The sequence below is a fragment of the Acomys russatus genome, chromosome 13 (genome assembly GCF_903995435.1).
Source record: "Acomys russatus chromosome 13, mAcoRus1.1, whole genome shotgun sequence".
In the NCBI taxonomy this organism is placed as follows: domain Eukaryota; kingdom Metazoa; phylum Chordata; class Mammalia; order Rodentia; family Muridae; genus Acomys; species Acomys russatus.
In genome coordinates, this window is record NC_067149.1 from 49,692,508 (window position 1) to 49,714,860 (window position 22,353).

General features: G+C 46.2%; 1 protein-coding gene across 2 annotated transcripts; it reads left to right on the forward strand.

The window, feature by feature from the left end:
• Positions 1-7,509: 7,509 nt before the first annotated feature.
• Mfap5 (microfibril associated protein 5) lies at positions 7,510-22,353 on the forward strand. Of its 2 annotated transcripts, XM_051155295.1 has the most exons (9): positions 7,510-7,563; positions 8,427-8,462; positions 13,280-13,312; positions 13,772-13,804; positions 14,662-14,697; positions 17,853-17,882; positions 19,223-19,310; positions 20,038-20,111; positions 21,915-22,351. In XM_051155295.1, exons 1-9 carry the CDS (start codon positions 7,542-7,544, stop codon positions 22,025-22,027), a joined length of 465 nt encoding a protein of 154 aa, XP_051011252.1. In that variant the 5' UTR covers positions 7,510-7,541; the 3' UTR covers positions 22,028-22,351. The 2 variants fall into 2 exon arrangements, with proteins under 2 accessions (XP_051011252.1, XP_051011253.1); XM_051155296.1 differs by lacking the exon at positions 14,662-14,697 and having other exon boundaries at positions 21,915-22,353.

Consider the following 22,353-nt stretch of genomic DNA (forward strand, 5'->3'; position numbering starts at 1 on the left):
AGCCCATCTCCAAACCCTGAAAGCTGTGGGTGAAGCTCTAAGAAGGAAATCCAAGGTAGCTGCCCTACTTCCCACTTCCACAAACTCAAAAGCTTAGAGGGCCCTAGTGCTCACCACCAGAAATGTTACTGGGAAGCCTATGGCCAGACCCAAGGTCACCTCTATAATAATGTCGGTTTCTCTGTTGTTAGTTTAAGACAAGGTCTCACTTCATAGCCCAGCCTAGGGTGACCTTAAATTCATAGAGAGCCTTCTGGCTCAGCCTCTCAGGTGTGACTCTATCCTCAGCTAAGAACACGGATTTGTTTTTGTTTGTTTGTTTGTTTGTTTTTCAAGACAAGGTTTCTCTGTATAGCCTTGATGATCCTGGACTCGATTTATACACCAGGCTGGCCTCGAACTCACAGTGATCCACCTGCCTCTGCCTCCCTGATGCTGGCATTAAAGGCGTGTGCCACCACCGCCCGGCTAAGAATATGGAATTTTAAGACGAGAAAGAGACGTGCCACAGGGAGATGACTCAGAGGGTTGTGGCAGTTCTGAGCAAGCCGCAGGATCTGACTTTGATCCCTGGAATAAGCTAGAAGGAGATGACTGAAAATTGTCCTTTAACTCCCAGATGCACGTACACTGTGTCACGAGTGTACCTGCCCTCACACACACACATTATGCTCACAGGCACACACACACTAAATAAATAAGATAATTTTTAATTTTTAAAAGGAAGAACAAAAACTAAGGTAAAGGCTTCTATCCCTAGAGACCTCTTGCTCATTTCTGATCATTGCTGCTAATTAAGACTTTAGGAAGCTAAAGGTTGGGGACTTAGCTCAATGGTAGGTCTCTTGCCTAGCAAGGGTTCAGTCCTCAGCTCTAAAAAACAAGAGGCAAAATTATCCAAAAGAACATAACAACAACAAAACATTAATATAGACAAGCAAAAAAAAAAAAGGCAACTGACTTGAAGTAATCAAATGGTAAGTTGGTAGTATAATAAAACAGAGCTGACCCATCTGCCTCAGAAGGGTAAATCTAATGCCCTCCAAACCTAGAGATTGGAGCTTGGGCCTTGAAAACAAGTGTGGAAAAGGGGCTTACCAGGAAGAAATTAAACAAACTAACTTAAAACTAAGTTTTTACATTTTTAGTTAGTTTGTTTTGGGTTTGCTTTTCAACTGAGAGAGGGTCTTGCTATGAAGTCCAAGCAAAAAACTGGATTTTCGTTCTTTTGTTGTCAAGATCTCGCTGTGTAGTTCTAGCTAGCCTAGCCTGGAACTCTCTATGTAGACCACCATGATGGCCTCAGACCCTCCCAGACCCACCTGCCTTACCTCTTCAGTGCTGAGATCAAATGCATGGTCCAAGAGAAAATGAACTTTAAAAAAATCTTTAGAGCTGAGCGTGGTGGCACACACCTTTAACCCCAGCTCTTGGGAGGCAGAGGCAGGTGGATCACTGGGAGTTTGAGCCAAGCCTGGTCTACAAAGTGAGTCCAGGACAACCAAGGCTACACAGAGAAACCTGGTCTCCAAAAACCAAAAATAAAATAAATAAATAAATTTTTTAGAGTTGAGTGTGGTGGTCCAAGCTTTTGATCCTAGAACTCTGTAGGCAGAGGCAGCGGGTCTTGGTGAGCTTGAGGTCAGCATGGATTTCATTATAGTTCCAAGACATCTAGGTGAATATAGTGATGAATGGTGTGTGTGTGTGTGTGTGTGTGTGTGTGTGTGTGTGTAGGAGCACAGAAGTGTGTGTGTATGTGTGTGTGTATGTGTGTGTATATATATATATATATATATATACACACACACACACATACATGTATCATATGAGAAGTGAGAACACAGCTTTCGGGAGCAGTTTCTGTGCTTTCAGGACATGGGTTCTAGGCTCTACCTCAGGTCTTCAGGCTTGGCAGCACGTGCCCTGCCCTCTCACCAGCCCACAGACTGCATTTCCAAATGTCTATACAGCCCAACAGTACATGGAGAGCTCTACTCCTATGTCTCTGCCTTTCTCCCTCTCCTCTCTTCTAAGATGCTCCTATGTGAGCCCTCTCCCACAGCCTTGCCCTGAACATTTTGTTCTTGTTTGCACTGCCTGGGCCTCAGACTTCCTTCAGGGACCTGGGGACAGCACCCCCTCCTACTGTCTGGGGAGGCTTTCCTCAACCGTAGCCTCTGGGTAGGCCAGCATATTGAGGTCATCGCTGTCTCTGCCAGATGATTGGCTCAGATTCAGTTTTCTCCTCTGTCTGAGGGAAAACAGGATTGCCGTACTTCATGCCGCCCCTGCCCCATGCCTGGCATAAATTCTGCTTGGCATTTACTCCCGGTTCTTTCTCACGCCCATCTTTTCCTTCCCTGACTCTCCCCAGACTAGAATCACATCTACAGAGGAGCAAAGGGGAATGCTAGACGGAGCCACCAGCAAGATCTGTCCGTGACGGTCAGGTTTGCCTGAGGCACTAAATCTGGATGCTACTTAAGTACGCCTGCACACCAGAAGAAGCACCAGATCTCATCATTGATAGTCCTGAGCCACCATGTGGTTGTTGGGAATTGAACTCAGGACCTTTGGAAAAGCAGCCAGTGCTCTTAATCTCTGAGCCATCTCTCCAGCCCCCTCCTTTGGAGTCTTAAGGTTTATGAAGTCCAATCAACATTTCCTTCTGGCTTTCCCCATGGTTTCCCTTTTCCCCAGCCAGGCTGACCCACCCAGTCTCCTTCCCTCCCCTCCGTCACTTTATTCTTTCTTCCTCCTGTCTGTCCACTAATCTCTCTGCTCCCTGCATTCATCTCCTATTTAGCTGATCAGGGAAGTCCACAATATAGACACAAGCTGTGCACAGATAAGCATTTTCTCCACGACAAGGAGGTTCTTAGGGTTTCTACTCCTGTGATGAGATGCAATGGCCAGAAGCAACTGGGAGAGGAAAGGGTTTTTTCCCAGGTTACATTTCAGGTAACACATAGTTCACCACTGAAAGAAGACAGGGCAGGAACTCAAGCAAGGGAGGCACCTGGAGACAAGAGCAGACAGAACGCTGCTTACTGGCTTGCCCAATATGCTTTCTTACAGCACCCGGGACCACCAGCCCAGGGGTGGCCCGATTCCACGTCAATCACAAATTAAGAAAATACACTCTAGACTTGTCTACAGGTGTATCTTATGGAGGCATTTTTCTCAGGTGAGAGTCCCCATTTTCAAATGACTCTAGTTTGTGTCAAGCTAACACAAAACCAGCCGGCACAGGGAGCAAATATAAACGCATTCAAATGACTGGCTCAGAGACAATGCTGTCTGCGCATTACATGATCTGAGGGGTCGGGGTGGGGGAAATGAATAGAAAATAAGAAAACTGGGCTTGCCTTTCAGTTTTGGAGGTCTTTCTATGACATCTGGTCATTGACATTCTGAAATCCAAGATTCATAGCATAAGCATAAAGAAAACCAAAAATAGGAGCAGATTTGAGCAAGTTCAAGGCCAGCCTGATCTACATATTGAGTGTCAGGCTAGCAGAGTTACCATTGTGAGACTCTGTCTCAAAACAAACAGAGCTGGAGAGACAACTCAGAGGTTAGGGGCACTAGCTGCTCTTTCCAAAGGTCCTGAGTTCAATTCCCAGCAACCACAGATACTTATAACCATCAAAACAAACAAACAGGCCAGGTGGTGGTGGCACATGCCTTTAGTCCCAGCATTTGGCAGGCAGTTCCTTGTGAGTCTGAGGCCAGCCTGGTCTACAAAATGAGTCTAGGACAGCCAAGCCTACACAAAGAAACCTGGTCTCGGGGGTGGGGTGGGGGGTAGGATGGGGGAGTTGGGGTATAGTGGGGGGGGGGGGAAGAACAGATCAAACTAGAGGAAGAGGGCTGGCATGGTGGCACATACCTTTAATCCCAGCACTCAGGAGGCAGAGGCAGGCAGATCGCTGTGAGTTCGAGGCCAGCCTAGTCTATAGAGCGAGTCTAGGATAGCCAAGGCTACACAGAGAAACCCTGTCTCGGGAAAAACAAAAACAAACTGAAGGAAGGATGGTACCTGTGGAAATGATGATAAAATTACCAGGTAAGACCATATGGTATGACGACTTTAATCAAGAAAGCACTGAGCAAATCCAAGGCAAAACTCAAGGAAGTCAGTGCAGACAATCCAAACCAGAAGCTTCCCAAGCAGACCTCTCCCTGAAGTGACTGACAAGTGTAAGAGTGACGTAACAATGACATAAAAGCCATGTTTATGTTGAAGGCTTTCCAACTGATGTAGCTTTTGATGACACAAAAGAACAACAAGACGATAAAAGTCAAATACCAAATATTCAGAAGAGAGGAACTTTATGCAGAGCAGTACTGGACCAATATTTGCTCTGCTATCTTTATAGTGAATGCCTTTGGTCCAAATACTTGGGAAGCAGAATCAGGCGGGTCTCTGTGAGTTCAAAGACAGTCTGGTCTACATTAGAGTTCCAGGATAGCCAGGGTTACTAGAGACACCCAGTCTCAAAATAAAATAAATTGCAGCGTCTGATGGTATCTACTCTACAAAGAAGTCTGTAGAGACCCTTGGCCAGAAGTACAAAGTATAAACCTCATAATTCCCCTTAAGGAAAGAAAGTGAAGTGTAAGCTAAGTTACACTGAACAAGACCACTAAGGAAGACACGGTCAGAAAGCGCCACACCCACATGTCCTGTAGGAGACCTAAGGTGCTTACTGAAGTTTCCATGTGATTTAGATGCCCAGACACGTACAGAAGATTTACACTCTTCTCTCAAACCACAGTGAAGTGAGAAGGGATGGCTTTGCCAGAGGACCAAGGAGGGGAAAGGAAACATGGGAAAGAAACAGAGGTAAACAAATCCATAGCAGACCAGCAGGAGTCTCTGAACAAGCCGGGCCAGGTGGCACACACCTGTAATCCCAGCACTTGGGAGGCAGAGGCAGTCCTGTCTCTGTGAGCTTGAGGCCAGGCTGGTCTACAGAGCGAGTCCAGGATAGTCAAGTCTACACAGAGAAACCCTGTATCCAGAGAAACCCTGCCTCCAAAAACAAAACAAAAAGATGTGGTGGTGATGGGACCAAGGAAAAGAACAAGAGATGGGCAGAGACAGAGAAGAGCCCATGTCAAGACAAGAAACGAGAGAATGGTACCAAGAGACTAGTTTAGTAAGCAATGATTTTATCCATCTTAATTGGATTTTAAGCTGCCTTTTGTCTCCAGAGGCATTGTTTGTTTGTTTGTTTGTTTGTTTTAAGGTTTTTAGACAAAGCCTCTTTATGTGGTCCTGGCTGTCCTGGAGCTCCCTGTGCAGACTAAGAGAGCCTCATATTCCTCGGGATGCTCCTGCCTCTGCCTCCTGCCTCCTGTCACCATGGCCACCTTCATCAGAGGCCTTTTTTGTTTGTTTGTTTGTTTGTTTCCAAGACAGGGTTTCTCTGTGTGGCCCCGGCTGTCCTGGAACTCACTCTGTAGACCAGGGTGGCCTCAAAAGAAGTCACTGATTCACCTGTCTCTACCCCACCCCCACCCGACCCAGTGCTGGGATTAAAGGCACCCTACCCTGCTGTCTTCAGAGGCTTTTAAAAAGAAAAGTGGCTTAGGGCCTCCACTCCACCTGTTAAAAAGGAAGTTTTGTTTCACTTGTCTTCTCATTGCTGCTATCCAAGTGAAAGGTTTTTTTTTTTTTTTTTTTTTTTTTTTTTTTTTTCTTCTCAAAAGATGTTTAGTGTTTGGATGACTCAAATATGAAAAGGAAGATTCTTAATCTTTGTAACACGAGGATGCGTTAGTGGAAACATATGTACTGTATTAAAAAAAAATAATAAATCAAACACACAAGGAGCAGACGAGGCAGTGCAAGCCTGTGATCCTAGCACTTGGAAGGCTCAGGTGGAAGGGCAACCACAAGCCAGAGGCTGGCCTGGCCTACATAACAAGTTCCTGGCCAGCCAGGAAGACAGGGGCTGGCAATGGATCTCAATGGGATGGATGCTCGGCTAGCCTAGCGGCTGTTTGATCCCCAGCACTTTACAAACTAGACGAAGTGGCATGGGCCTGGGAGGTGGAGGCAGGAGCAAGCAGGGAGGGTAGGGAGTTTGCTGGCCAGCCTGGCCAACCTGGGCAAAGCCTGGACTCAGACAAAGGAGAGAAGAGAAAGAGGAGGAAGGGGAAGAAGGGAGAGGAGGAAAGAGAGGAGACAAGAGATTGAAATAGGGAGGAAAGCCAGAGAGCTAGAAACGGAGTGTGGCTGGTGAGATTCAGGAGAGAGCGCCAAGGGTGGGAGATAAACAGGAACCCAAGGAAGGAGGGCAAGCTGGGCCAAGCAGGGCAGCGAGGGAAAGTGGCCGACGGAAGGGGGGCAGATGTGGGCCTGGGCCAGCCCTTTTCGAGGGAGCAGTGAGCTCCCTCTCCAGTGTGGTCATAACCTTTGGAATGAGGGTGGAAGTGACTGCAAATCCCCATCTCCCTTCTCATTCCAACCTTATTGTAACACTGCTTTCTACGCCCCTGGCCTGGCTTGTGTCCCCTACCCCACCCCACCCCTCACCCCCACCCGCCTCCTTGCTCTCCCTCATCTCATTGTTTCAGAATAGGCCAAATCTGAAGTCTTTCCAAGGGTGCGGCTGCGTTCATCATCTTATTCCCCAGCCCAAGTGGAACGGCGGAGAGGCGTGAGAAGGGCAGACACATTGCAGCAGCCAGAGGATACGGTGGACGGAGCGGAACCCTGTAGACAGTGAGTTGCTTACAAAACTATAGAGAGAGAATGTGTGTGTGTGCCTGCGTGTGCATGTGTGCACTAAAGCGTGGAGAACAACCATGACTTAGTATGGAGCCTCCTTCCAGTTATACGTGGAATTCAAAAGAGAGGGTGCACCAAGAGGGCAGATGATATTTTAAAAGACACAAGGAAGATTAGCTATGGGGGGGGGGGGGGTAAAAGAGGCTACAGGGGAGAGCCGAGTATGGCTTAATTAGAACACAAAAGTCCTCCCAATTACATGCCTGTATTCCCAGCTAGCCAGTGGGTTGAGAAAGGGGGGAGGAGATGGTGGCTTGAGCCTAGGTGTTCAAGACCAGCCTGGGCAATATAAGGAAACTCACATTAAAAAAAAAAAGTTTTCTCTAGAAGAGACTTGATACCCTATGAGCATATACAGGGGGAGGAGGTCCCCCTCGGTCACAGTCATAGGGGAGGGGAGTAAGGGGAAAATGGGAGGGAGGGAGGAATGGGAGGATACAAGGGATGGGATAACCATTGAGATGTAATATGAATAAATTAATAAAATATGTTTTTAAACAAGAAGGAGAATGGTAGTGAGAGTAGAGTGGCTCAGTAGACTGAGGGAAATGAACGTTGGATGAAAGATAAGAAAGGATTTGAGTGGTAAAGAGAAAACAAGGTTTCTGGGGGTGACAAGGAGACATCTTTCCCCAGAAGCAGGGTGCTGCTGTCTCTCAGCATCATGCTTTCTCTGCTCCACCCCGCCCTACCCTTAGGCATGCCGATCTTTGGGGCCAAGGTGCTGCTGCTCGTCATGGTACTCGGCATCCCTGCTGGTGAGTCCCTGCTTTAACTTTTTTCTCCCTAACACATCAGTTCCTTAGTCCCTGTGTGCAGGGCTGTGGGTCAGACAGCAAGGGGACTGAGGCTGAAGGGGCTCGCGTCAAAGACAAAAGTGCAGACTGTGGTGAGAGGTGGCCTTAGGGATGGGAACTTAAACTAATGTGAAATTAAAACACAGGTGCTTACTAATGCCTAAAAGAGAGTTGCCTGTAGACATATAATTCAACATATCCCAAAGGAACAAGAAGTAACACACACACACACACACACACACACACACACCATCTATTAGGAAACAGGACCACATTAAAACCCTTGAAGCAAAGTGGCAAAATCATGCATTTACCACCTAACCTGTGCCTGGACAGACACAAATATATTCACATACATGAGGGAAGCCCCTTCTGCACCTATGCACAAAAGAAAAGCACTCTTCACAGGTGGCATAGAATCCAGCTCAAGAATTGGTCATAGAACACAACCTTGGACTTTGCAGAAATGTTACTGTATTTCCCCTCCCCTGCCGGATGCAGACCTAGGACTCAGTTCTCCTTGCCTAGAGAGGCTTCTGGGTTCCTCTGTGGATCATGGCCCTTCCTCATTGGCAATGAGGGCAAGAGAGGAAACTGAGTCAGGGCGGAGCAAGAGTGGGCTTTGTTCTTGAGAAAGTGTCTTTCTGGGGTGTTTTTTTTAGTGTTGGATTAGCTTTGTGCATAGCCGAAGTTGTCTTGTGTTGGAAACACATAGGGAAAAATCACAAAGATAGCATGCAACAATGTTTCCGTTGTATTCTGATTCATCTCATAAAAGGAGTGAGGAAATCCAAAGTTACATCTGTTTTCTTCCTTTGGAACAGACTGGCTGCTCGTAGGTGTCCATGGTCAACGAGGAGGTAGGTGAAGTCTTTCTTACCGGTTTAGTTGGGGTTCTGGTCAATGGAGAACAACAGCAGGAGCTGAGAATCTGTTCTAGGGTCAAGCAAGGGGGGCACATACCTTAGTCCCAGCACTTAGGGAGTAGAAGCAAGCAAACTGAGTTCAAGGCCAGCCAGGGATACACAATGAGACTCCCAAACAGAGATGAATCTGTTCTAGGCCCGTTATGGTGGTGGTGCACACCTGGTAGGATTTGCTGAAGGAAGTGAGGGCAGGAGGCCCATGAGGTTGAGGCCAGCCTGGGCTACACATTTTGCCAGGTGGTAGTGGCACATGCCTTTAGTCCCAGCACTCAGGAGGCAGAGGTAAGTGGATCTCTGAGTTCATGGCTAGCCTGATCTACCGAGTGAGTTCCAGGACAGCCTGGGCTATATGAAAAGACAAAACAAAAAAACTGTCTTGGAAAAAAAAAATAAGTTCTAGGACAGAGAGCTACACTGCCAAGGTATGAAAAGTAGGATCAACTTTACCCGAACCCACAGTCCCATCATCCCATTCATAAAACCTCACCTTGAACCCAGGGATTTGCCTGCCTCTTCCTCTGGAGTGCTGGGATTTAAGGTGTGTACCACCATGCCTGGTTTATTATCTGTAATCTTGGAAACTGAACCCAGGTTTTAGCATATTAGGCAAGTACCTTACAATTGAACTATATCCCTACACCCTTTTCTTTCCTTACTGACCAGGGGACTCTGCTTTATTTCTTTGTGAGTTTTTGTGATATGGAGGATTAAACCCAGAGCCACGCAAACGCTAGGATAATGCTCTACCACTCACCCACCACTCAGCATCCAGATAGCACTCTCCTACCCACCTAACAACAGAAAACTAAAGTGTAAAGGCAGCGTGGGAGGTCCTCCCAGGCTTTTTCTTCACACACACACACACACACACACACACACACACACACACTGTGGTTAATGTGATGCTGAGACTTGAAACCAGTGCTTTATAAATGTGTTAGGCACAGACTCTACCAACTGAGCTACAGCTGGCCTCGAACTCACAGAGGTCCCCCTGTCTCTGCCTTCTAAGTGCTGGGATTAAAGGCGTGCACCATCACAGACATCTTGTGTCTATATTTTAATCTTTTGTACCAGTACCAGCAACAATAAATACATATGTTAAGGCTGTATTTAAAACAGAAACAAAATTATAAAATAATACTTTACACTTGCAAAATAAAACATTCTGATGTATTTATTTGAATTCATTTTGTTGTTATTATTGTTGTTTTTTGGTTTTTGAGGCAGGGTTTCTCTGTGTAACCCTGGCTGTCCTGGACTCACTTTGTAGACCAGGTTGGCCTCCAACTCACAGAGATCCACCTGCCTCTGCCTCCCAAGTGCTGGGATTAAAGGCATGTGCCACCACACCCAGCTTCTAAATTCATTTTTAAAATGCCAGTTGTAAGTACAAAACAAAACAAAAAATAACTAAAGATAGACATGGTGGTGCACGCCTTTATTCCCAGCACTCAGGTAGTAAAGGGAGGTAGATCTTTCAGTTCAAGGCTAGCCGGGTCTACAAAGCAAGCGAGTTCCAAGCCAGGACTAGTATTATGTAGTAAGACCTTGTTAGAAGAAGAAGGAAGAGGAGGAGGAGGAGGAACTAAAACTCTTTCCCCATTGTTTTCCTTTTATACTCAAATCTGAGCATCTGAACCAACAGATTTTGGTAGTAATAAACGATAAACTGACACCGAGCTGGCTCCTCCAGGCTGGCTAAGGACCCCTCCTGTGTAGACTGTCCTGCAGAGGTTTGGCTGCAACTGTCCTGAGATTCCTTTTCAGGGACTTTTCAGCCCTGAAGGGAACATTTAGATGGTGGCTGTTTGTGAAGAGTTCTTCAACCTGAGGTTTATCCAGACACCAGGGAGTTGGCTGTGCAGTCCCCACAGGCAGCCGCCAGACGCTCCTGTGACCTCATGGCTTTTTCAGTGCGTCGCTAGACTGGAATGTGGGCTAGCCTTTTGAGACTGAACAAGGAAAGATTGAGGTGACCCCAGGAAGGCTTACCTCCCCTACACGGCCACTACCACCATCTCAGTCAGTGATTTCTCAAATATCCTCTGGGAATGGGCAGACACGGACTCCTTTTTATCATAATTTGTTCTGAGCGGAGTGTGATGACTCAGGGCAGGAGTTCAAGGCAAGCCTGGGATGCATTGAGTTCCAGAAGATCCAAAGCTTTCTTCTGGCCTCCTTGGCATGGGGCACACGTGTGGTACACGGTCACACATGCAGGCCAACACTCATACAAATAAGATAATTTAAAATAAATTAACCTTTCCTACCTACAACTTTTTTTTTCAGATTTATTCATATCCTATATGTATGCCTGTGTATCAAGGGTGTGCCTCGGGCCCACAGAGATCAGAAAGAACAAACAACAGCAACACAAAAAACAAAACTCAGTGGAGCCCTGGAACTGGAGTACAAATGATTGTGAGCTACTATATGTGTGCTGGGAACTGAAGGCAAGCTCTTGAAACTCCTGAGCCATCTTTCCAGCCTGTAATTGTTTTTTGCCTCCCTCCCTCCCTCTCCCAACCAAGAAGTCTCTTGTGAGCTGACCTTGAACTTCTGATCTTCCTGCCTCTACCACCCACGTGCTGAGATTACAGGCCTGAGTCCCCACAAGGGCCAGGTAGAGCTGCAACTTTCCGTACTCCCAGGGTCCAGGGCTGGCTCCCAAGGAATGTGCTAAGGCTTGAGACGGCTTTGCCACGGCCAGATTTTACATCTGAAAATGACTCTGGCTCTGAGATGGAGCCTGACTAGAACAGTATGGCTGTGCTAGCTTCAGCCTCTAAACAACGTGTTTAAGTGGGGTTTTTCCTTTTTAGGAATAGTGCAACCTTTTGCCTTTCAAAAGCATTCTGAAGGCAGACTCAGTGGCACACACCTTTTTGATACCAGCATGCAGGAGGCAGAGGCAGGAGGATGTCTGTGTGAGTTCTAGGCTAGCCTGCCTGGTCTATATAGCGAGTTCCAGGACAGCTAGAGCTCAAAAACCAAACCAAACCAACCAACCAGCCAACCAACGAACATTCTGGAAGATGGGTGACAGGTTTTTACCGTGCCGTCTTTGAGTGAATGTCACTACATCTAGCTTAATGAACATTTTCTACAGAACTATTACTATACTCAGGACTGGGGGGAAATCTGATTTAGAAACTGAAGCATGAGAAAATGAAAAAAAAACAAAAAAAAGCCTTTAATCTCAGCTTTTGGGAGGCAAAGGCAGACAGATCACTGTGTGTTCGAGGCTAGCCTGGCCAGCCTCAATAACCAAGATAACACAGAGAAACCCTGTCTCAAAAAACAAAAAACAAACAAACAAACAAACAAAACCCAAAAGAAAACGAGAGAGAAAAAAAAGAAAAAGCCAAAGTAAACTACATGAATTTGCTGACCTCTAGTGGGGGAAATAGGATTTTTTTTTAACTATAACCTACAGTTATGAGTAGAATATTTGCTGAATATAGTATTTAAATACCATTATTACCCCCACATACAAAAAATAACTATGTGAGGAAATGAGTACGTGTATGTGACTACTTGGCTACAGTAATTATCTCACTACTTTATATGTGTATGTCAAAACATCACGCTGTACATCTTAAACATGGATAATAAAAATATACACTTTTTGAGCCGGACACATTAGAATATACACATTAGCATGCCAGAGGCTGTGCTTAGCATGTGTGATGCTCTGGGTTTCTCTACAGCTTAACGCACGCACACTACAAAGTCAGCCAAGCCTGAGTGAATTCATACCTGTAATCCTAGCATTGGGGAGACTAAGAAAGGGGGATTTTGAATATCAGGTGAGCCTGGGCTACTAAGCAAGACCCTGTCTCAAAATAAAAGCGAGCATAATACATTGATATTTTTGCTTTAAATAGAGACTTCAGGGCTGGAATTGTAGCTCAGCTGGTAGTGTAGTTACCAAGTTTGCAAAGCCCTGGGTTTGACCTCCAATACCACATAACTAGGTGTGGTAGCACGCGCTTATTATCCCAGCATTTAGGAGTCAGAGACTTGGTGATTAGGAGTTCAAGGCCATTCTCAGCTACATAACAAGTTGGACTATCTGAGACTCTCCCTCAAAAAAAAAAAAGAAAAAGGAAGCTTGGTGCGTTGGTGTAGGTCTTTATTCCCAGCACTCAGGTGGCAGAGTTCAAGACCAGCCTGCCTGGTCTACAAAGTGAGTCAAGGTCAGCCAAGGATACACAAAGAAACCCTGTCTCGGAAAAACAAGCAAACAAACAAAAACAAAAAGGTTATCAATGACTTAGTCATTTAGAGACTTTTTTTTTTCTTTTTTGTTTTTGTTTTTGTTTTTCAAGACAGGGTCTCTCTGTGTAGCCGTGGCTGTTCTGGACTCACTTTGTAGACCACAGAGATCCGCCTGCCTCTGCCAAAGGCATGTGCCACCAGGCCCAGCCGAGACATTTTTGTTTAATACTTTAACGTGGTTTTAAATTTTACTTTCTTTACTCCTGTGCTCATTTGTGAACAAACCACACTATTCAGAGGCTTGAGGAAAAGGCTGAAGTGGCCAACAGGTCTGAGTTGCAGCTGAGTTTGCCAAGGCAAATCTCCCAGGCTGGGCAGCACTAAAAGCCCACTTCAATGATTACAGGCAGGCAAAGAAAGACAGCCACAGGGTCTTTAGAACTGAGTATCCAGTGTCGGGCAAACCAGCTTCGCTCGCTGGAAGTGCGAGGGTGGAATGCCCAAAACCTGTTTTGTTTATTTTTCAGATGATGTGACCGAATCATTCACAGAAGACCCTAGTAAGTCAGCCTGCCTTGGGGTGTGTACTTATTACCACTGGGGAATGGAGAGGGTTGAGGGTGGGGCTGGAGAGATGGCTCAGAGGTTAAGAGCACTGGCTGCTCTTCCAAAGGTCCTGAGTTCAATTCCCAGCAACCACACCGTGCCTTTGAACCATCTATAATGAGATCTGATGCCCTCTTCTGGCATGCAGGCAGAAAGAAAGAAAAGGAAAGGGTTGTGGGTGATGTCTGCCCAGAGAAGAGGTGACACTAAGCACTCATGCGGCACCTTTCTGTTTTAGTGGCATTCCAAACACACCCAGCCTCACTCACTCTCCTCTCTTAATTCTCTCAACGATGGTCCCTCCAGCTAGTTTGCCTGAGTCCATGTGCCTTTGCTCTCATCGAGCTAACCAGCTCCACAGCCTGCTGCTCTTCTCTTGCCTTCACATCCTGTCCCATTTTGTGTCTTTGCAGATCTGGTGAATGACCCTACTACAGATGACACAGGTGATGTTTACCAAAGTTCTTAAGAAACGGCATGGTCTTGGAATATTCACAATATTTCAGCTCCCAACTCAATCCTGAATTTTTCAGTCCTGGGAAAAATGAAGTGGTGGGAGTGGTAGCTCAGTGACTAGCAGTGATGATTAAAAACACAAAACAAAACAAAACAAAACAAAAAACAAAAAAAGGAGAGAGAAACTCCTCGATAGTCCTCTAAAGGGAGGGAACAGGGTTTTGACAAGGTGGCTTAGCGTGTAAAGGTGCTTGTTACCAAGCCCGAGGAACTCAATTTGACGCGGTAGAAGGAAAGAACAGGCTCCCCAAAACTATCCTCAGACGGCACACACACACATACTGTAACATGTGGGCACGCACACACACAAAATAAACAAACAAATGTAAAATAGAAAGAGGAAACAATGTGGATTAATAGCTAAAATAAGACCTGTAGGGGGCCAGAGAGATGGCTCAGCAGTTCAGAGCACTGGCTGTTCCTCCAGAGGACCTGGGTTCAATTCCCAATACCCACATGGCAGCTCACAGCTATCTGTAGTTTCTGGGCATCTGATGCCTTCACACAGACATATATGCAGGCAAAACATTAATGCACATTTAAAAAAAAAACCAAAAAACAAGCAAACAAACAAAAAGCCACTACAACCCTGTATATTAAAGATATCCAAGATACGTATGTTAAGGGCACTAGCATTCATTCACAAAATTCCTGGGGACTTCAATGAATTCTCTTCCCCTGACATAAGCCTTGTCCTAGCTCTGGGACTGCCACACTCCCTGTCCTGCTCCGTCTTCCCCTGGCAATTCCAGGCCCTTCTCACATCTACTATTTTGTGCCTTTTCAGTTCTGGCTGATATCACACCTTCCACAGATGACTTGGGTGAGTTCAGATCTGGGGTTACAGGGCCACTAGGGCTGTTCTGGGCTTCTCCCCGCCCCCACCCTCATAATACCCCCAGAGCCCAGATAGAAGGCAAGGCCCTGCTGAAGTGTCCTAAACGGAGCTCCAGTTTGTGTGGTGCAGCCTTCCAGCCATTTAATTTAAATTTATGGCAGTTTGGAATCCAATGAGTAGGAGGGGACTCCCTTACAAGGAAAGGCAAGGGCGAGTGTAAAAAGCTTAGGGTGGGGAGGGCAGCCTGAAGGGCAGCCTTAGGTAAGGGGGTGGGGCTTTAGCCAGTTTTGTGCACTGGGAAGAGCATGCTCCACTCTCATTTGCACTACCCCAGCCTACTGCTGTTCCCAACCTGTGGGTCCAGGAAGCAAAGGGATTTAACCAGGAGGAGCCTGGAACTGGAAGCAGTGGTCCCAGTAAAGGATGGCCTGGCAAAGGCCAGGGAAGGGGAAGTGAGATGTCAGCAGCATCTTAGGGACCATGACAGCAGCCAGGTCCCAGCCATGCTCCAACTGGTAATGGTTTGTTGAATTTGAAGACTCTCGAAAACAGACAGTAACCCACATAAGATACCAGTTAGTCCTGTGTATTCTGAGCTTTGGGAATGAGGTCTGAATTAGAAACACAGGATTGGGAAACAATTAGCACAGGAACGCATCTGAAAGCATGCAGTAGGGAGCCAGGTGTGGTGGAGCATGTCTTTAATGCCAGCATTGGGGAGGCAGAGGCAAGCAGATCTCTGTGAGTTCGAGACCAGCCTGGTCTACAAAGCCAGTCCAGGACAGTCAAAGCTACACAGAGACCCTGTCTCAAATACCACTCCCCCCGCCAAAAAAAAAAAAAAATGAATGGAACACACAATAGGGGCTGGAGAGATCAGTGATGGAGAGCTCTTCTGGCGGGAAATGGGTTCTATTCTCAGCATGCACATGATGGCTCACAACCTGTCGTGTCCTGGCCCGTGGGAAAAATCGAATCAGGGTTCACCTCAAAGAGGGAGTGGGGATTGAAAGTAGGATACAGAGACGCGAGAAATAACGGATCAAGTCAGAAAATTTCTGATCAAGATTCACTTTAATGCCCGACTAGTAAGAATATAGAGAGAGCAAGGTCAATAGGATCTATCCTAATCTCAGTCACCCTAGCCTCCAGGCAAGAATACAATAGCCAGAATCGCTCCCTATAGAACTTCCTAGTTCTCTGAGTAGTTCCCTGCAAGAACTTCCTGGATCCTCTGGGTGGTTCCAAGTTGGGACTTCCCTACTTCTTTCCAAGGTAAATAGTCCTAGGATAGCCTAGAACACAAGACCTCGTGAGGCAAAGGCCAGCAACTCAAAGGCCACAGCATGCAGCCTAAGCACAGGATTTCCGACATGGCAGAATTTGGCATGGCTTCCCACAACAACCATCTCTAACTCCAGTCCTGCAGGGGGGCGGGGTGGGGGGCTAGGGGGAGAAACAGGACAGACACAACGCCCTCCTCTGGCCTGTACACACTGGGTAACAGATATACATGCAGGCAGAGGACCATATACATAAAATAAAGTTTACATTTTTTCAAACAAAAAAAGAAAGCATACAGTAGATGAGGTTAGTTAGCCTCTCCCTGCTCTTTCTTTTTTTCCTTCTTTCTTCTTCTTCTTTTTTTTTTTTTTTTTTTTTTTTTTTGGTTTTTTTGAGACAAGGTTTCTCTGTGTAGCCCTGGCTGTCCTGGACTCCCTTTGTAGACCAGTCTGGCCTTGAACTCACATTGATCTGCTTGCCTCTGCCTCCCGAGTGCTGGGATTAAGGGTGTGCACGACCATGCCCCCTGCTTCGTCTATTAGCTCTCCAATGATGCTCTCCCAGATGACTCTCCTAATGCTCTGGTTCCTTAATGTTTTATCTCCTTCCTGTTAACTAAATACACATTGGATCTCTGTGAGTTCAAGGCCAACCTGATCTACAAAGTGAGTTCCAGGACAGCCAGGCCTGTTACAGAGAGAAACTCTGTCTGAAAACAAAAACAAACAAACAAAACAAAAAAAATTAAGTGTACATCAAACAAACTTACACCTAGGTCAGTTTGAGCTATGAGCCTGGCCCTCCTTCCTTACCCCAAACCTCTCCTCACAGAGCCTGTGATTACGTACCTCCCTCGTGGAAAAGAGACCTTGTCTAGGGAAAAGCTCCTACCGCACCGCAGTGGTCTCCCCTGCTCAGCTCTAGGAAGCAGGCCTTCCGGGTAACAGGCCTTTAGCCTTGCATTTCTAGTAATCTGCTACTTCCTGCTAAATAGGTTCACGTGTGCTTGTTTTTTTTTTTTTTTTTTGGTTTTTTTTTTTTTGGTTTTTCGAGACAGGGTTTCTCTGTGTACCCTTGGCTGTCCTGGACTCACTTTGTAGACCAGGCTGGCTTTGAACTCACAGCGATCCGCCTGCCTCTGCCTCCCGAGTGCTGGGATTAAAGGCTTGCGCCACCACGCCCGGCTCCACACGTGCTTGTAATCTTAGCCACCTGAGAGGCTGAGGCAGGAGAATCCCTTAAGCTCAGGGCATTGAAACAAACTTGGGTTACATAGGGAAAAGACAGGTTCTCATTATGTTGCCCTGGCCAACTTGGAACTCTATACACCCAAGCTAGCCTTGAACTCACAGACCCACCATCTGCCTCTGAGTGCTGGGGTTAAATTTAGGTACGCACCACGATGATTTCTTTCCACCAATTAACGAATATAATAATAGTTTTTTGTTTCTTAAGATGATTTCTCTGTGTTGGCCTGGCTGTCCTGGAACTTATTCTGTAGACCAGGCTGGCCTTGAACTCACAGAGATCCATTTGTTTCTACCTCCTGAGTGCTTTGATTAAAAGTGTGTGCTACTACACCCTGCTTAGCATAATGATACCTTTAGTTCAGCAAATTCCTTAACCCTCCATGAGAGAATGGTGAAAGCCAGGATTCCATCTTAATTTTTACAGGTCTTTGCTAGTGTGCCTGAAGCCAGCCTAATGTGGGTTTCCTTCTAAACATTACTAAGGGTCCTCAATGCATTTGTTCTTTATTTCTGAGTGTCCGGATTGGGTCTGAGTGAACCACAGGCAGTTACAGAGATGGTGACTTGTAGAATTGTTAGTAACGGAATAAAATTTCTGCCTTCCAGCCTCAGCTGGTGACAAGAATGCAACTGCAGGTACGGCTATTATGATGTATTTGTTTACTTATTTATTGGATGTGTATGGGTGCTTTGTCTGCATGTAAGGTTGTGTACCACATGCATGCAGTACTGCTAAAGGCCAGAAGATGTCGACAAATCCTGGAGTTGGAGATGGTATGGCTGCTGTGAACAGGTCTGGGGTCTTCTGGAAGATCAGCCAGTGTTCTTAACCAATGATCCATCTCTCCAGTCTTATGAACTCTCTCTCTCTCTCTCTCTCTCTCCTTTATGTGTATGGGTATTTTGTCTGCATGCACATTACAAGAGGACATCCGATCCCATGGGACAGCAACTATAGATAGTTGTGAGCTGCCATGTTGTTCCTGGGAATTGATCTTAGGTCCTCTGGAAGAGCAGCCAGTGTTATTAACTGCTGAGCCATCTCTACAGCCCTATGATAATTTTTATACATGTCTTTTCTTAAGCTTTTCTTCCAATAGATTCTTTACCTCCTTGTGTTTTGAAGACCATTAGGCTTGTTTTCTAGTTTCTTTCCAGTTCTCATTCAAAGAGTAGTTTCAGGCCTTTTCACTCCCCCAAGTCCATTTTCTTTATTTTAAAAATGATTTTCTAACTGCCTGGCATAGTGGCCCATGCCTTTAATCCCAGCATTTGGAAAGCAGAGGCAGGTGGATCTCTGTAAGTTCGAGGCCAGCCTGATCAACAGAGTGAGTTCCAGGACAGCCAATGCTACACAGGGAAACCCTGTCTTGAAACAAACAAGCAAACAAACAAATAAACAAATGATCTACTATCCTAAAAGCCGCAGGGAAAAGAAACAGCCACCACCGACTGGTCCTCAAACCACTCTCTCCCCCTTTGGACTTTATTTGACTAACGAACGAGAGGACAGGTTAGCTGGACTACAGACTCCATGTTATCGTGGATGTGATGCTAGACGTTGGTTCTTGGAACTTACTGGTAACTCTGATCTGCATCTGTGGCTGAGAACAGGGCAAGGAAGCTGTGCCTGGGAATTCTCCTTCTTCAGACCGTCAGATCTCAGTGTCATGGTTCACGTCGCTACATGAATAGTCCTAGAAAGACTTATTTTTTTCCTTGATGAGTCCTCAGAGATTATTTTACCTACTTCTGCTTCCAGGTAGGGAAGCACCTAAATTTCATTTGAGTCAGTTTCTTCTCACTCTGTTTTGGGTAAGCAAGAAGGACATGCCCCCCCTCAAAATACTTTGATTTTTTTTTTTTTGTAACGACTACTCCGTCTTCCTCCATTGTGTCTCCCTTCTCCTCGGCCCTTTAATCCTTTGTTTATGCTTTTGCTCTTTGCAATTCCCTATTTTTTGTGTGTTGAGCAGAATGCCGGTACGAGAAATTTGCTTGTACAAGACTGTACTCTGTCCATCGGCCAGTCAAACAGTGTGTTCATCAGGTTTGCTTCACCAGGTGAGCAATGCCAAAATGTCCAAAGAGCATATTCCATGATGGTCATGTTCGTGTCGGAGACTCTTTAATGAGCACCCACCGCAGCACTGCAGCCTTTGATGGGGCAGAGGTTGTTAGCTCAGCCTTCTTAGCCATTCCTGAAGGTGCTGCCTAGAGCTCCCGGAGTCTGGCAGTCTAATAGATGCCAGTGGAGGTGAGGGCTGTAGGAAGGCCGATCACGAGAGCATCATCTGACTGAAAGCTGACTCAAAGACTCAGCTCTGAAGTGGAAAACAATGGGCAGGAGGGTTAGGGCTTTAAGCTAAGAAGTGAAATATACAAAGTGCCATTAAGAAGAGTAATTAGTACCATTTCTTTTTGGTTTTTAATCAATAAAACCATTTCTATCTCCTATGTTCTCAAAGGTAAGAATTTTTTTGTTTTGTTTTGGTTTGGTTTTTCGAGACAGGGTTTCTCTGTCCTGGAACTCGCTGTGTAGCAGTTCAGGCTGGCCTTGAACTCACAGAGATCCACCTGCCTCTGCCTCCCAAGTGCTGGGATTAAAGGTATGTGCCACCACCGCCCGGCAGGAAAGGTTTTGTTTTTGTTTTTTTTAAGTTGTATACTTAAGAAAAATCTAGACAAAGTGAAGGCAGCAGGAAATCAGGAGTTGAAGAGGGACCCTGGCTAGACGCACTCACCACCTTTTCTGTCTCCTTCCTTAACCATGACATTGGGACCGTGGCAGCTTACGGCGCATGTACATCATCAATAATGAGATCTGTTCCCGACTTGTCTGTAAAGAACACGAAGCTATGAAAGGTAAGATGATGTCTGGGTGATCAGTGGGCAGAAACAGTTATGAGAGGTAAATAGAGCGTCATGGTGTCTGGTGTCTGAGGAGGGTGCTGGGCAATTCTCTTCTCTTCCATCAGCCCCTATTGGAAGCTACACTTAAATAATAATCTGTCTACATCCTAACCAAGTCCCTCCCCAGCTAGACTGCAAACCCCCAACTCTCCTACAGTCAGAATTTTCTGAAGCTCAAGCTGTTTAAAAACTTTTGTTTTTTTAAGTCTAAAAGATCTTTGTGTATGAGTGTTTTGCTCATATGTATGTGTGTGTACACATATGCATACAGCCATAGGGGTCAGAGGAAGGCATTGAGGACCCAGCAACTGGAGTCACATATGGTGGTAAGCCATTCTGTGGGTGCTGGGAACTGAACCCGGGTCCTCTGCAAGAGCAGCCTGTGCTCTTTTTTTTTTTTTTTTTGGTTTTTCGAGACAGGGTTTCTCTGTGTAACCTTGGCCATCCTGGACTCACTTTGTAGACCAGGCTGGCTTTGAACTCACAGCGATCCGCCTGCCTCTGCCTCCCGAGTGCTGGGATTAAAGGCATGCGCCACCACGCCCGGCCTTGCAGCCTGTGCTCTTAACCATCCCCTCTCAGGCTATTTAAAAATTCATCTTTTGGGAGTTCTGGGGAATAGCAAGTCATCATTACAAATAATAGACTCCAGGTTGACCCTCAGTTGTGTGTGTTCACAGCTCTAAAGAGAACACAGACATGTGCACACACGTTTGGAGACAGTAGGCTTTGGATGGATAGGATCCACAAAAAAGAAGTAAGACCTTTACCATGTGGCTACATTATAAACACTCCACCCATTCCAAAAACCATTGACACTGCTTATCATGAGATCTCCAAGGTAGAGGAAAGCGGGAAGATATTAAAAGCATAATTTTCAAGCCTCCAAAATGTGTGGCGGTAGACCGTGCGTGGTGGGAACAAACACACTTCTCACCTTCCCCATGGACAGCCCCGAACAGCCGCTGCGGTTGGTGTCAACACCACAGACAGGGACGCTTTTGACTCAGTGGCCAGCTTTGTGCTCGGTTGGTGAGTAAGAGCTGTAGTTACTTCGCAGAAGGAAACTTGCTGCTTGCCCCCATCGGCTCTGAGCAAGCCACCTGGGAGGGAACCACCTTGGCAGTGGCTGCAGTGTTTGGGACTCTAGGCACTCTTAAGTACCTCGGGGGAGGGGGGGGGATTTACTGCAGCGAGCTGTTGTAAACACGTACTAAATGCAGGCTGAATGACTGAACTCCATCTTTCTGTTCAGTATGTCCATGATTAGAAATGGAAGCTGGGTACATAAAAGAAACTAATTTTGCACACGTTTCGTTTCAGTCCTCACAAATACACCACTGAGACAGGTCTTCGTGCTTACTTACAGAAAGGGACAATGAGGCTTGTATAAGCCTGGAAACTTTCTAGTAAGTGACTCAGCAAGCAGCAAAGCTGAAGTCTTTTCCTCCTTAGATTTTATTCTACCACACTGAATTGCCTTCTCCTGCGCTAAAAACAAGAGCCCTTGTCACTGTCAGGCAGCCTCCCATTTATTTATTTACTTTGGTTTTTAGAGAGACAGGGTCTCTCTGTGTTAGCCTTGGATGTCTTGAACTCGCTTTGTAGACCAGGCTGGCCTCGAACTCACAACGATCTGCCTGCCTCTGCCTCCCAAGTACTGGGATTAAAGGCATGTTCATCACCACGCCTTCTGCCCTGCCCCCCACTCAACCCCCAATGACAGCCTCCCATAACGCTCTGTTTTCCCTCTAGATGAGCTTTGCCGGCAGATGGCAGGCCTGCCTCCGAGGCGACTCCGTCGCTCCAACTACTTCCGACTTCCTCCCTGTGAAAATATGAATTTGCAGAGACCCAATGGTCTGTGATCATCAAGGATGAAAAAAGAAAAGTGTGGGTGAGAGGAGTCAGAAATTCCTTCTCCTCCAACCACTGTCATCTGTCCCATAGACATGTATTGCTAAACTAAGCCCTTTGCAATGTCCCGGCTTTGACCCTACTCTCTAATTCCACTGGAACTGGTAACATTTGTCTCATTTTGCAGTACTGACAATACAGTGTCTCTATTGTTACATTGTTTTGCTGATTTCCAGTATCATAGACAAGGTGGACAAAAGACAGCCACACGACTTAGGTACAAACAATCTACATTCAGCCCCAACAGAAGAAAGGAGCCGGGGTGCCTTGGCTAAGT

Coding starts and splice junctions, on each gene's coding strand:
- Mfap5 (XM_051155295.1), top strand. CDS start 7,542: ATGGTACTCGGCATCCCTGCTG. Junction 17,883..19,222: donor TGACAAGAATGCAACTGCAG/GTACGGCTATTA, acceptor TGTGTTGAGCAG/AATGCCGGTACGAGAAATTT. Junction 19,311..20,037: donor CATCAGGTTTGCTTCACCAG/GTGAGCAATGCC, acceptor GGACCGTGGCAG/CTTACGGCGCATGTACATCA.